Source organism: Muscardinus avellanarius (assembly GCF_963383645.1).
Source record: "Muscardinus avellanarius genome assembly, chromosome: 15".
In the NCBI taxonomy this organism is placed as follows: Eukaryota; Metazoa; Chordata; class Mammalia; order Rodentia; family Gliridae; genus Muscardinus; species Muscardinus avellanarius.
Window position 1 is genome coordinate 30,684,188 of NC_137801.1, and position 13,462 is coordinate 30,697,649.

The following is a 13,462-nucleotide window of genomic DNA, read 5'->3' on the forward strand; positions in this document are numbered from 1 at the left end:
CCAGGAGCAAAGCTCTGGAATTCTACACGTGCTGAAGTAAAAATACAGAATTTTGCATCAACATCCCTTAAGAGTTAAAAGTAGGCTGATGCATGTAGTTCTGTCTGCTTTGGCTTTCTTCCATCTCTCTGTCCCCCTCTTCTAGCTTTTCCCCTCATCTCTCCTCTTCCCCAACTTCTTTCTTGCCCCAAGTTTCTCTCTGAATTTCCAATTTTCCTCTACTACTACCTCCATTCCTCAATGTTTACAAAACTATCACCACCTACCACTGCTCTCTCTGGCCTATCTTCTAATTCCAATAGTCAGTTTATTATTGATAAATTGGGTCCTTCCCCCACGTGATCTCGCAGCGGAACCCCAGAAGTGGAGATATGGCAAGACTCCAGGTGCCTTGAGACTCCAAACATCACGATGCTACAGATGTCCTGAGAGAATCAGCATGCCTATAAAACAGCAGTGCCTCCGATCCGTCACGTGATCTGCCACATGACTCAGCTGACGATCAGGACTATGCACAACTCTCCAGACGCACGTGGCCCATAGGTCCCTTCCCCCACGGCCGGCTGACTCTCCGGTGGGTGCCGGGTCTGAATAAAACAGCAGTCTCTGATAACCCGGTTGGTGTTTTTACCTCCCTCCTAAACTCCCTAACTCTTATTTTCAACCCAACAATTATCATGTGTATGTATACACAGCATTAAGGACTGAACCCAGGGGCACTCTACCACCAAGCTAAATCCACAGTCAATCTTCCTACCTCCCTACCTAACACCCTTCCTTCCTATGTATCTCTCTCTCTCTATTTTTGTGGTGCTAAAGATTGACCTCAAAGACATTCTACCTCTAAAATACAACCCAGCCCTATTTTTTTTAAAAACAAAGTCTCACTAATTGCTGAGGGCCTCACTAAACTTCCAATGCTGGCTTCTGACCTGCAATCATCTGGCCTCAGCCTTCCAATTACTGGGATTAGAGGGGTACACCACTGTGCCCAGTTAGTTTATTGTCCTTCACTCAACTACTTAGAGAGCAAAGAGACTATAGCAGCTACTATGCCAAATGAGTCACTTAAGCTGGTTTTTGGCTTCTAAAATATGATTTAAATAAATAATACAATCTAATGCATTCTGTCTATAGAAATTTCAAGCAACAAGAAAAACCACTTACTGGGCACCCATTATGTGCCTCAACTTTTACATTCTTTACCTTTTAAACCTCACAACTATCCTGCTTTATACACTTTTATTATCACCAACATTTTACAAATAAAAATAAGGCCTAGAAAAATTACAAATCAAAAAGGACAGAGCTCTCTGACTCTGGCCCACTCTTTCCAGTGCCAAATTATGATGGTCAATAGACTGTTTTGTCAAAATAGCCACACAGGCAAGAAACTCCAAAGATCCAGAGGGCAATTTTTATTTTTAATGGCCCAGAACTGAAACCTGGATATATTAACAACACTCATAAATCCAAAAAGTGTAACTGATATCAAGCAGACAGTAGACTAGCAAAGGTAAATCTGTTTAGATGATTTAGACTTTCAAATACTTCTCCAAGAACATAAAGGCTTTTGTTTCAAATTCTGCTTAAATTACCAAAATTTGAGGGAAGAAAACTGTAGGTTTCTTCCTACTAATGGAATTCAAAGACAGGAAGATAAGTAAAGTGTAGGGCTAGGTAGGAACATCTCTTCATAAAGAAATGCTACCCGTGGTATTTCCCAAATTTCCCATACTAATTTGTTAGATTTGGAAAGCAACATAAGAGAATTCAGTTTCCAGTAACAATGTCCCACAGCAACTCTCCTACTGAAAATAACTAAAAATCCCAGACAAAATATTTTCACAGTCTTTTTAAAAAGCAACACAAAGCCGGGCGTGGTGGCACACGCTTGTAATCCCCACGCTTGGGAGGCGGAGACAGGAGGATCGCGCAGGTTCGAAGCCAGACTCCCGGCCTAAGAGACCCTGTTTCCAAATAAAAATATAAAAATAGGTCTGGGAGTGTAGCCCAGAGGTAGAAGGGTTTCCAGGAATCTCAGTACCACAAAAAAAAAAAAAAAGGCAGCACAAAACTGACAAGGTAGGTAGAATTATTTGGCCAAAGTTAAAGGGAAAGCCAGGAATTATGGCACATGCCTGTAATCCCAGTACTTTGGAGGCTGAGACACAAGGATCATAGGTTTGAGGCCACCCTCAGTAACTTATTGAGGCCCCAGCAACTTAGGGATGGTGATATACCTATGAGGTAGAACGGGCCTAAATTCAATCCTCAGTACTACAAAAAAAAAAAAAAAAATCTAGTAACCCAGTCACATTAAGGGGGAGAACCCTCATCCCTTTGGGTATTGGCCAATCATAATAAACTTGAACTTTGTTTGGACAGCCTAGCAAGACCCAAAAAAGCAAAAATCAAAGACACAGACCATCCAGTGTAGTCTAAGAGGTGATCACACTTAGCTAAGACACCAAGAGGCTAACCTCAAAGCAAAGATGGCAAAAGCATATTGGCCAGAAAATATACAATTTACATGATTTGGGTGATCAAAAATATCTTAAGCAATGAATTTGTTTTAAAATAGTTTGAGCCAAGCATGGTGGCACACTTGTGTGTACTTGGGAGGCTGAGATCACAGGCTCGAAGCCAGTCTCAGCTAACTTAGTGAGGTCCTCCGCAACTTAGTGAGACCCTACTTTAAAATAAAGAATAAAGAATATGGCTAGGGGTGTAGCTCAGAGGTAGAATGCCCCTGAATTCAACCAAGAGAAAGAAAGGAAGGAAGGAAGGAAGGAAGGAAGGAAGAATGAATGAATGAATTAAGTAAGTTAGTTTGGGACTGGAAATGTCTCCAGACACCTACCAAAAGCAAATGCAAGATACCTTGATTCCAGAACTCAGATTAGTCCCATACTTTTCTAAGGACAATGAGTAGCACACAAAGATAAACCAAAAATACAAAGAAACAAGTCATCATGAGCCAAGAACCAGCAGGAACAACAAACCACACAAAGGCAATTCTAGGACCTGAAATATAAGAACTGCAGAAATACCAACCATAAAATAACTACTAGGTTTAAAGAATAAAAGATCCTGAAAATATCTACAGAGAACAGGACACTATTTTTTTTTAATTACTCAGGGGATTTGAAAATAAATTTTAAAAAAGTGAATGTCAACAGTAACAATTCAATGAATAGCTACAGCAGAATGGATTCCACTGGTAATAAAACTAATGGATTGGAAGATAAGTCAGAAAAAAAAAATCTAGAAAAAAAGTAGAGAACAAAAGATGAAATATACAGAGCAAAAGAAAGAGAAGGTCTAAGGTAATGTATGATAAGAGACCCAAAAAGAGCAAAAAATAAAAAGAAAATACAACAGGTGACATATTTAAAGAGATTAAAATGAGAATTCTGCAAAACTACTGAGATATCAACCCACAGATTTAAGGAAAACAACAAGGTCTCAAAATAAAAAGAAATCTATATTGTGATGGTGAAACTACAGAATGCTAAAAACAGAAATCTTCAATGTAACCAATAAAATAGGCTAAATAGTGGTAAAACAAGCTGGGCATGGTGGCACACACCTGTTATCCCAGTATTTGGGAGATTGAGACATAAGGATTCAAAGTTCAAGGCCAGTCTCTGCAACTTAGTGAGACCCAATTTCAAAGTTAAAAATAAATAGGGGTCTGGGTGTGGTGGCACATACTTGTAATCACAGCATTTGAAAGGCTAAGACAGGAGGATAGCAGTTCATAGACAGCCTCAGCTATTTAATGAAGCCCTTTGCAATCCAGTGAGACCCTGTTTCAAAATAAAGAACAAAAAATAGAGCTGGGGGTGTAGCTTGGAGGTAGAATGCCCCTGGGTTGCATCCCCAGTGCTACAAAAAAAAAAAAAAAAAAGAAATAAAATAAAACAGGACTGGGGATGTGGGTTGGAGGTAGAATTCCCTGGGTTCAATCTCCATTACCAAAAAATAAAAATAAAAAATAAAAAGGGCTGGGGTAGCTCAGAGGTAAAATATCTCTAGATTCGATCTCCAATACCAAAAAGTAAAAACATATTTAAAAAGTGGTAAAACAGCAAAATCTCAAGACATTTTTTTAATCCTTCTACTTCCGGGCTACACTCCCAGACCCATTTTTATACTTTTTTTATTTGAAAACAGGGTCTCTTAAACCAGCACAGCTGGCTTCGAACCTGCGGGATCCTCTTGTCTCCGCCTCTCAAGTGCGGGGATTACCCGGCTAACCTCAGACATTTTAAATAAAAAGAAAAAAAATAAGTAAGCATCAATGTGGCTCTAACGGCAGCAGCCAGCTATAAGGACTTAATGAGGTAATAAGGCTGGGGTGTAGCTTAGTGGTAAAAAAAAAGTATCTTTATCATGTGTGTATAATGACCTGGGTTCAATTCTCAGTAAACCTCCCTCCCCGCTCCAAAAAAAAAAGTGGTAAAACAGTCAAATCTGTCTGGTATTTTAAATTAAAAAAGAAAAAAGTAAACATCAGTGGCACCAATTACCGCAGGTTATAAGGGTCAAAGGAGACAGTAAGACTGGGACCTAGCTTAGTGGTAAGAGAATGTGCCTATCATGTGTGTGCAATGGCCTGGGTAGTACTCTACAACATAAAAAAAAAAGAGAGAGAGAGAGATAATGTATCTAAAAAGGTTTAAAAAAAATCTAAAGATATCTGGATTCCTAAGTGATACCGTTTATACAAATGTAACCTACTTCATTCTGTGTCATCTAACCTCGCTTAGGCCTCACTTTACCTGTATAAGAAAGTTACAGTTGATTATTTCCAAAGTTCATTTCAGCTCAAAGATTACACTGTCATTATATTTTAGTCAGTGGGAGGTGATTCAAATTATAACATTCTACTGCCTAAAAATAAAATGCTAGCTATCATCAGAAAGAACAATGGAAATAACAGAGAAATTATATTCCAAACTCTATATAAAGCCATCCATATTTGGAATACTAACACAAGTGTTAAAACTGCCAAAGCTTTTTTTTCTTTTTTCTTTTTTTTTGGTGATACTAGGGGTGGAACCCAGGGTCTTTTTACCTCCGGGCTATACTCCCAGACCTATTTTATATTTTGTTTGGAAACAGTTACTGAGAGCCTCACTAAGTAGTTGAGGCTAGCTTCGACCTGAGCAACCCGCCTATGTGATCCTCCTGTCAACAGCACCACCACACCCGGCTAAAACTAACAAACTTTTAAACATTGTGTGTGTGTGTGTGTGTGTGTGTGTGTGTGTGTGTGTGTTGTGTGTGTAAACATAAAAAAACTAATGCACTGATTCTCAAGTCTTCCTGCACAATAGAACTACAAAGAGCTTAAAAAATACAAATGCCTAATTCCTAAGATTCTGATTTTACTGGTCTGGCCTACAGCCCAAGGAATAGGTATCTTTAAAAGTTCCCCCAGATTATTTTAAGATTGCAGCTAAGTTTTAGAAACATTGAACTTGTGACAAATAACAGAATATTATTTAAAAGAATGAAGCCTCTAGAACCTTTCCAAAATGTAATTAAAGATTATGAAACTATCAAGGATATGAATAGGAAGAAAAATGAATCTGCTCACTAATTATACCACAATGGGGTTCACCTGCTCCAAATATAAAGGAAGTGGTTTAAAGGACCAAGTAAAATTGAGGATTCATTTTATAGTGTGACTAGTAAGTGTATGTATAATTTGTTACCTAAGAGGTAATGCAAAGTTAAGATAATTATGCCCAGAAAAGTTTATATGAATTCTAAGATAGCAGATACCTAGTGGGCAACTAAGGAAAACAAGTACATTCAAAGTATATAATCATTCTGAAGCAGATACTTACGGCCACCATTTATTCCTAATTAAGTATCCTTAATGCCAGGGTCAGACTCAGAATATTAGACTACATGGCCCAGGTAAACATATGGTCTACATTTACAAGAAATCATGACTGAAGATTAAGCTTTTACCTGGGAAAAAGGAAATAATAATAACATCATGTATTTGCTACCATTTACTTACTCAGCACTTACTTTGTGTTATGTACCAGACCTCGTCTAGATACTTTAAGATATTTCATATAATTCTCAAAAGGCAATTTATTATCCTCACTTTATTTAATTAATTTTTTGTGTGTGTGGTACTGAGGATGGAACCCTGGGGCATTCTATCTCCAAGCCATACTCCCAGCCCTACTTTTATTTTTTAATTTGAAACAGGGTCTCACTGAGTTGCAAAGGGCCTCACTAAATAGCTGAGGCTGTCTTCAAATTGTGTTCCTCCTGTTTCAGCCTCCCACATGCTGGGATTACAAATTTGCACCACCACACCCAGCTATTATCCTCACTTTAAACATGTGAAAACTAAGCTTCTGACCAAAGGTTATTCTGGCAAATATATACAGACATGAAATACAATGGTAAATTTTAGAGCAAGTATATGTGAAGGAGAGGAGATGCTCGGAATCAAACCCAGGGCAGTCTACCTCTGAGCTACACTCCCAGCCTTATTTTATTGTGTGTGTGTGTGTGTGTGTGTGTGTGTGTGTGTGTGTGTGAGAGAGAGAGAGAGAGAGAGAGAGACAGACAGACAGACAGACACACACACACACACACACACACAGAGACAGACAGACAGACTGATTTTGTAAATGGAACCCAGGGGCATTCTACCTCCAAGCTGCACTCCCAGCCCTATTTTTTAAAAGTCTTTATTTTGAAACAGGGTCTCACTGAGTTGCAAAGGGCCTCACTAAGTAGTTGAGGCTGTCTGCAAACCGTGATCCTCCTGTCTCAGCCTCCCAAATGCTGGGATTACAAGCGTGTGCCACCATGCCCAGTTTAGTCTTTATTATATGTATGTGTGTGTGTGTGTGTGTGTGTGTGTGTGTGTGTGTGTGTTTTGGTTCCTGGAAACCCTTCTACCTCTGGGCTACACTCCTAGACCTATTTTTTTGATATTTTTATTTGGAAACAGGGTCTCTTAAACCAGAGATTGGCTTCGAACCTGCGCGATCCTCCTGTCTCCTCCTCCCAAGCGCGGGGGATTACAAGTGTGTGCCACCAGGCCCGGCTAGTGAAACAGGAGCTCACTAAGTTTCTGAAGGCCTCGCTAAATTTCTGAAGCAGGCCTCAAACCTGTAACTCTCCGGTCTCAGCCTCCAAACCATTGGGATTATGCAAGCATTGGGATTACAAAGGTGTACAGCACAACTGGCCTAGAGCAAGCATTTAAACCCAGGTCTATGCTATGTTGCCTTTCACAACACTGTAAATATTATCATAACAAAAAAGTTTTCAAGTTTACTTTTCTCTAATAAACACTCTAAATATTCTCAACAGTCTTATAAAGCTATTCAGTCAAAATGTTTCAATTTTGAATTCCCATTTTCTCAACCTTCACATTCTATCCCTTAGTACACCCTGTTGGTTCTACCTTCAAAACTGTGCAGAATTCTTTATTTTTTGGTGGTGTATCAAAATATATACTGACAGGCCAGGTGTGGTGGCTCATGTTTATAATCCCAGCATTCGGAAGGCTGAGACCCGGGGAATGCAGTTCCGGACAGCTTCATCTACTTAGTGAGGCATTTTGCAACTCAGTGAAACCCTGTTTCAAAATAAAGAATAAAAAATAGGGCTTAAGGCATAGCCCAGAGGTAGAATACCCTTGGGTTCCATCCTCATACCACATTAAAAAAAAAAATACACACACACACACACACACACACACACACACACACACACACACATACACGACGGGAGTGGCGCACACCTGTGATTCAGTAGTCGCCTGTGATCCAGTAGTTTGGAGGCCAACAGGATCACAGGTTTGAGACCAGCCTCAGCAAATCAGTGAGACTCTGTTTCAAATTAAAAACTAAAAATAGGGCTGGGGTATAGTTCAGAATGCCCCCGGGGTTCTATCCCCAGTGCCAAAACACAAATGCATACTAGCATGTCTCAGCACTGCTGGTTTCTAGTCCCCGTGCTTCTACTCTCCAGGTCTACTCTGAACCCCTGCAAAGGGTTCTTTTTATAGTTGGCGTTAACTCCTCTGCTCTCTGCTCAAAATGTACTAATGGCTGCCCGCCCTGCTGAAGTGAAATCCAGACTTTATAATGGCAAAATCCAAGTCCCTCTCCTCCTCTCTTCCTCCACTCTAGCTACATTTGCCTCCTTGCTATTCCTCAACTATCCCAGGCATTCTCCCTTCTGGCTATCCCCCTGCCTAGAATGCCATTCCCTCACTTCAGGCATTACCTTTTCAGGTTTTAGCTCAAATGATACCTTATCAATGAAGCCTTTCTTCCCCTTTCAAGTATTCTAGATCCCCCTTATCCTGTAACGGCATTCATTTGTCACCTTCCAGCAGTTCAGGTGTTTACTTGCACTGTCTGCCCTCATGACAAGCTTCATGAGAGCAAGATCTCTCCATTCTCATTCTCATATTCTCCCTCTCCCTCTCGCTCTCTTGGGGGAGGGGGGTTGATACTGGGGATTAAACCCAGAGACAGTCTACCTCTGAGCTACATCCTGGCCCTATTTTTTATTCTTTATTTTGAAACTGGATCTAAGTTACAGAGGGCCTCACTAAATAGCTGAGGCTAGCCAAGAACTTGCCATCCTCCTGTCTCAGCCTCCCAAGTACTAGAATTATAGGTGTGCCTACCATGCTGCACTAGTTAAGCTTTTTTTGCAGTACTGGGAATGAAACCCAGGATTCTCCCCAGCCATGTTTTTTATTCTTTATTGTGAATAAGGGTCTCACTGAGTTGCAAAGGGCCTAAATAGCTGAGGCTGTCTGCAAAACATGATCCTCCTGTCTCAGCCTCCCAAATACTGGGATTGCAAGTGTGTGTCACCATGCCCCACCTATTTTTAATTCTGAAACAGGGCCTCACTAATTACCTGAGGCTATCTGCAAACCTGTGCTCCTCCTGATTACGGAAAGCAAGAGAAAGGTAAATATTACTGTACTGCATGGAAGCAGTGTCAAAATTGGGAAAGTCAGAGAAGCCAGGCTTAGAGAAAATGATAAATTTAGTTGAAATTAGTAATAAATGTACAATTATTTGAGCAGATAATTTTTGTGTGTGGGTGTGTAGTACCAGGGATTGAACTCAAGGACATTCTACCTCTGAGCTACATCCCCAGCCCTTATTCACTTACTTTACCTATTAAAGGCTTAGTAAATCTTCAACAGTCTTTCTTTCTTTCTTTCTTTTTTAATTTGAAAACAGGGTCTAAGTTGCTGCAGCCTCACTAAGTTGCTGAGACTGGAACAAACCTCTCAACTCTCAGCCTCTCAAGTACTGGGACTACAGGTGTGCAACACCACACCTGGCTCAATTCTCTCTTCATTATTGTATCTTCTCCAGTGGCTAGAACAGGATCTGGCATGAGGGAGATACTTGAAAAATACTTGCTGAATGAAAATATAAATCATTAATGCCAACACCAGATTCTTAAATAGTTCAGTATACAGCCTCCACACCACCTACCTACCTACACCATTCAACCTTACCACTTTTTTTCACACAATTCTAGCATATCATCAAAATCTAGGACCATTAATTTTGTGTTGGGCTGAGGAAGTGCTGGGGATTGAACCCAGGGGTGTTCTACCTCTGAGATATACCCCTAGCTTGAAACAGGGTCTCTCCCTAGGTTCCTCACACTCTGGCCTTGAGCCTTCCAACTTCCTATCTCAGCATCCTAAATACTGATCCACTCTTTCCTCCTATCCTTCTCTCCATTCATTGCTAACTCCTCTCTTATCCTATTCTAAAATAACCTCCTCCTGCAATGAGGAAAAACGGATTCTTCTACATGTTATTTAACTAGACTGAATGTTTCTTTGTCTCTAGCACAATGTCTCACATACAGAAAGCATTCTCAAATATTAGTATTCCTTTTCCAATTCCTTTCATCAATGTAAAGTTCTAATTTATCAAATGTAAAGTTCTAAATTACTTTCACAAATGTAAAATAATACTTTTATTAATCTTTTCTCTTTTTTTCTCTCATGAATTACCTATTCTCATGGGGGGGGAGACACTTTCAAAAGTTAAGAATCTATTAACTAAGATGAGCAAGAGGAAAATAAACGTCAACAAAGTTTTTTTTGGTATGACGTGGCTGTTTGCTTACTCCTGAAATCTGAAGGAGGGAGGAGGTGGTAGAGGCAGGCCAGATAGATGAGAACTTGGACTGCCTTTCAAAACTCTGCCCTGACAACTTGAAAGAGCAGGACTGACAGGTTCTTGAACAGACAAATTAGACTGAATCTTAAAGGTATTTTTGTTGACTTTGGTGTTAATGACTTTGGAAGAGATTGTTAAAATTAAAAGGGCACCAACTGATTCATATTTCATTACAATTACTTTAACTCTTTTACTTCCTATTGTTTTTCTAGGAAGAGTCCAACGGCAAAAAAAGGGGGGGGGGAGTAAGAATCAAGTTTAATGATGAGCTGATGTAAATTAAGTGATTTTTTTTTTTTTAATTTCCAAGCTGGGCGTGGTGGTGCACACTTGTAATCCCAGCATTTGGGAGGCTGAAACAGGAGGATCATGATTCAGATACTTAATGAGGCCCTTTGCAACTCAGTGAGACACTGTTTCAAAATAAAGAATAAAAAAATAGAGCTAGGTGTGTAGCTCAGAGATAGAATGCCCCTGAGTTCCATCCCCAGTACTGCAAAATAAAAAGAATAAAATTTCCAATTATACTAATAAGGAAATCAAAGACTATAGATTAGTGAACATCCTCTCCCCACAAAATACTTGTGTTCAGAAAATACAACAGTTTTAAGTTTCTCTGTGGAAACTTAGTTTTAACACAAATCAAAAGACACTATATAAAAAAAAAAAAAAGCAGTGTCCTTAATATGATGAGCCTACCTGGAAAAACCTACCTACCTGCAGAGATAGAGGGTAAACACTGAAGAATAACAATACTTAGATGCAAACTGGAAAGTTTAAACACAAGAGAAGAAGGTAAATATGGGGTTGAAGGGATTGGAAATTCCCAGGCTCCTACAGGTAGGAAAGTAGGCAATAATTTGCTTGTTTCTGACCAAATTAGTGTGACTTCTTTTACATTCCCTAATCTGAAAAATAAAATTTAAGCAGCTACATACCAAAATCATTTCCTGCAACTGTAAAAGTTACAGTGTTGCCTTGCTTTTAACACTTCCTTGAAGCCCGAAACCTACAAGTTCATTTACAGATTACACTGCCAATAAAGGTAAATATATAAGCACCACACAGACATCATCTAGTGTATAAGGCAACACACAGACATGATCAGATTCAATCTAAGAAAATTTACAAATCTCAAAAAGACTAGATATTAAAGTAGCATAACAGCGGAGATGAAAAAGTTACCAAAAATATATACACCTGTAGAAATACAGACTTAGAAGAAATAGAAACTACGATTTACTCCACTTCATGCAACTGCTCACTTTCCCACATCTCCCAGAGGCCTTTCCAGACCACCCCATCTAAAATAGCTGCCTTTATCACACTCTATTCCTGTACCCTGATTAGGGTTTTTCCTGATTGTTTTTCCCCCCAGCAGTTGCCACTAGAGTTGGATTTGCTGATTGTTTGCCTTCAGTTGAAAACAAGCTCCATGAGGGCTGAAGCTGTCAGTTTTGTTAGTCCCAGGGCCTAGGCACAGGTGTCTAACAGTCAATAAACATGTACTGAATAAATAAATGATGAAAGAGAAGCTCAGAGAGGTTAAAGGATTTCCTCAAGGTCACAGAGTTATCAGCAAGCACAGCTCTTTCTATATCCCTGTCTACTATAACCTTGCCTGTTTGCTCTTTCCATGGCCACTTCCACTTCACCAAAGCAGTTCCTTTCAGCACATGATTTTATTTAACAGATTTCCTCTCTCTTTTTTAGTGCCAAAGAAACTACATGTAACCAAAAATGTGGCATATTGGGTAGCATTTTAACTTCAAGTGCTTCGCAAATCAAAACTGTACTCAAATTTCAAGCATCCAAGATTAGCCTGTAAAACAGACACAACCAATCAAAATTCCTTAAGTTCCTCCTGAAATGAATGTATGCCTTAAAAGTTTTAAGAACAATCACTGAAAATCTACATACAAACTCAGAATGCCCTGTAAAGAATCAATCTTGCCAGGGCCCATAACAGCTCCTCCCTGGATATACTTTTATCTTGCAGATTATTCAAGGCAATTTAACTAACACTGAAGCCCCTTTAGTTCCTTCTAAAGTACATGACAATCTCACAAAAAACTGAGTATGAAATCAACTCTCGGGAAGTTTTGGAATCGAGAACAGGAATCACCTCTGAACTAAGACCTGAGTGATCCAGGTCCTTCATTCAAAATCCATGACTCTGAAGGGACCGAGGGAAAGAGTAAGGGGCAGGGAAAGGGCGGAGAAGAAACATTTACATACATATAAAAGAGACTGATATTGCTAATAACACTTTTGCCCAATGCCAGCTTCTCTTTGGAAGCCAGGGCCTCACTGTCACTGGGGTTGTCTTCTCTGATCACCTTCCTTGCAGGGAGTCAACTGCCAATAGCTCTTGTGGGGAACATCTCTGGACCCAGGTAGGGACGCGCCAGGACAGGATGATCTGCTCGGAATCTCTCAAAACTACTGTCAACCCAATTAGTAAAGTGAAAGGGATGCCTGACGCTGAGGAATGGCCAGAGAGTTGAAATGAGCCTGGGAGTTGAGTGGGAAACAGCAGACGAAAAGGCGCGGGCAGGGTAAACAACGCATCCGGGGCGGTAGTGAGGACCCGAGGGAGTGGGGTCAGCGAAAGCCGGGGATGAAGGGACCGGGTCCTGGTGGGATGCGCGCGAGCCCAGAGGAGGGGCGCGCGCGGGCTGGGGGAGGGGGCGCGGGGGCGGGGCGGAAGGGACGAAGAGGCGGGATGAAGGGGCCAGGCCGGGAGGGTCTCTACCTGCAGCTCCGCCCGCTCCACCTCCCACTGGGCTCTCTCCACCTCGAAGCGGGCCCACTCGTGCTGCAGGAAGTGCAGGATCCCCGGGAGGCTGTACTGGGCTCGGGCCGCCCCCGCCGCAGCCGCCCCGTCGCCGGCCGCGGCAGCCTCCGCCAGAGGCCCGAGCCCCTTCGCTCCGCCCGCGCCCGGATGGCTGTTGCTGAAGAAGACGCCGGGACCCGCCTGCTCGTCCATGGCGGTCGCAGAAACCCCGGGAGCTGCCCAGGCGCCCAGCAGCGGAGGCAACGGCGGGCGGCCAGCAGCGCCTCCTCCTCCCTCCGCCGCTCCCCGCCCACACCCCAGTCAGCAGGGAGCAGCCGCTCGGGCGCGGGGGCCGGCCAGCCCGCGACGGGCCGGGAAGTGGGTCAGCCGCGGCGCGCGGCGCCCGGGGCTTCTGGGAAATGTAGTCGCGGGGCGGGGCCCGGGGCGCGCGGGCGGCCAGTGG

General features: G+C 41.7%; 1 protein-coding gene across 2 annotated transcripts in view; it reads right to left on the reverse strand.

Annotated features, from left to right (window-relative positions):
• The window catches only part of STRN (striatin), a gene marked incomplete at both ends in the record, with an annotated part of 116,533 nt that extends 103,321 nt beyond the window's left edge, over positions 1 to 13,212 (reverse strand). For both annotated transcript variants that reach the window (XM_080711484.1, XM_080711483.1), the window contains one exon: positions 12,979 to 13,212. In XM_080711484.1, the coding sequence (XP_080567610.1) occupies positions 12,979 to 13,212 (234 nt within the window). The remainder of the gene's footprint in view (positions 1 to 12,978) is intronic.
• Between the last annotated feature and the right edge of the window lie 250 nt (positions 13,213 to 13,462).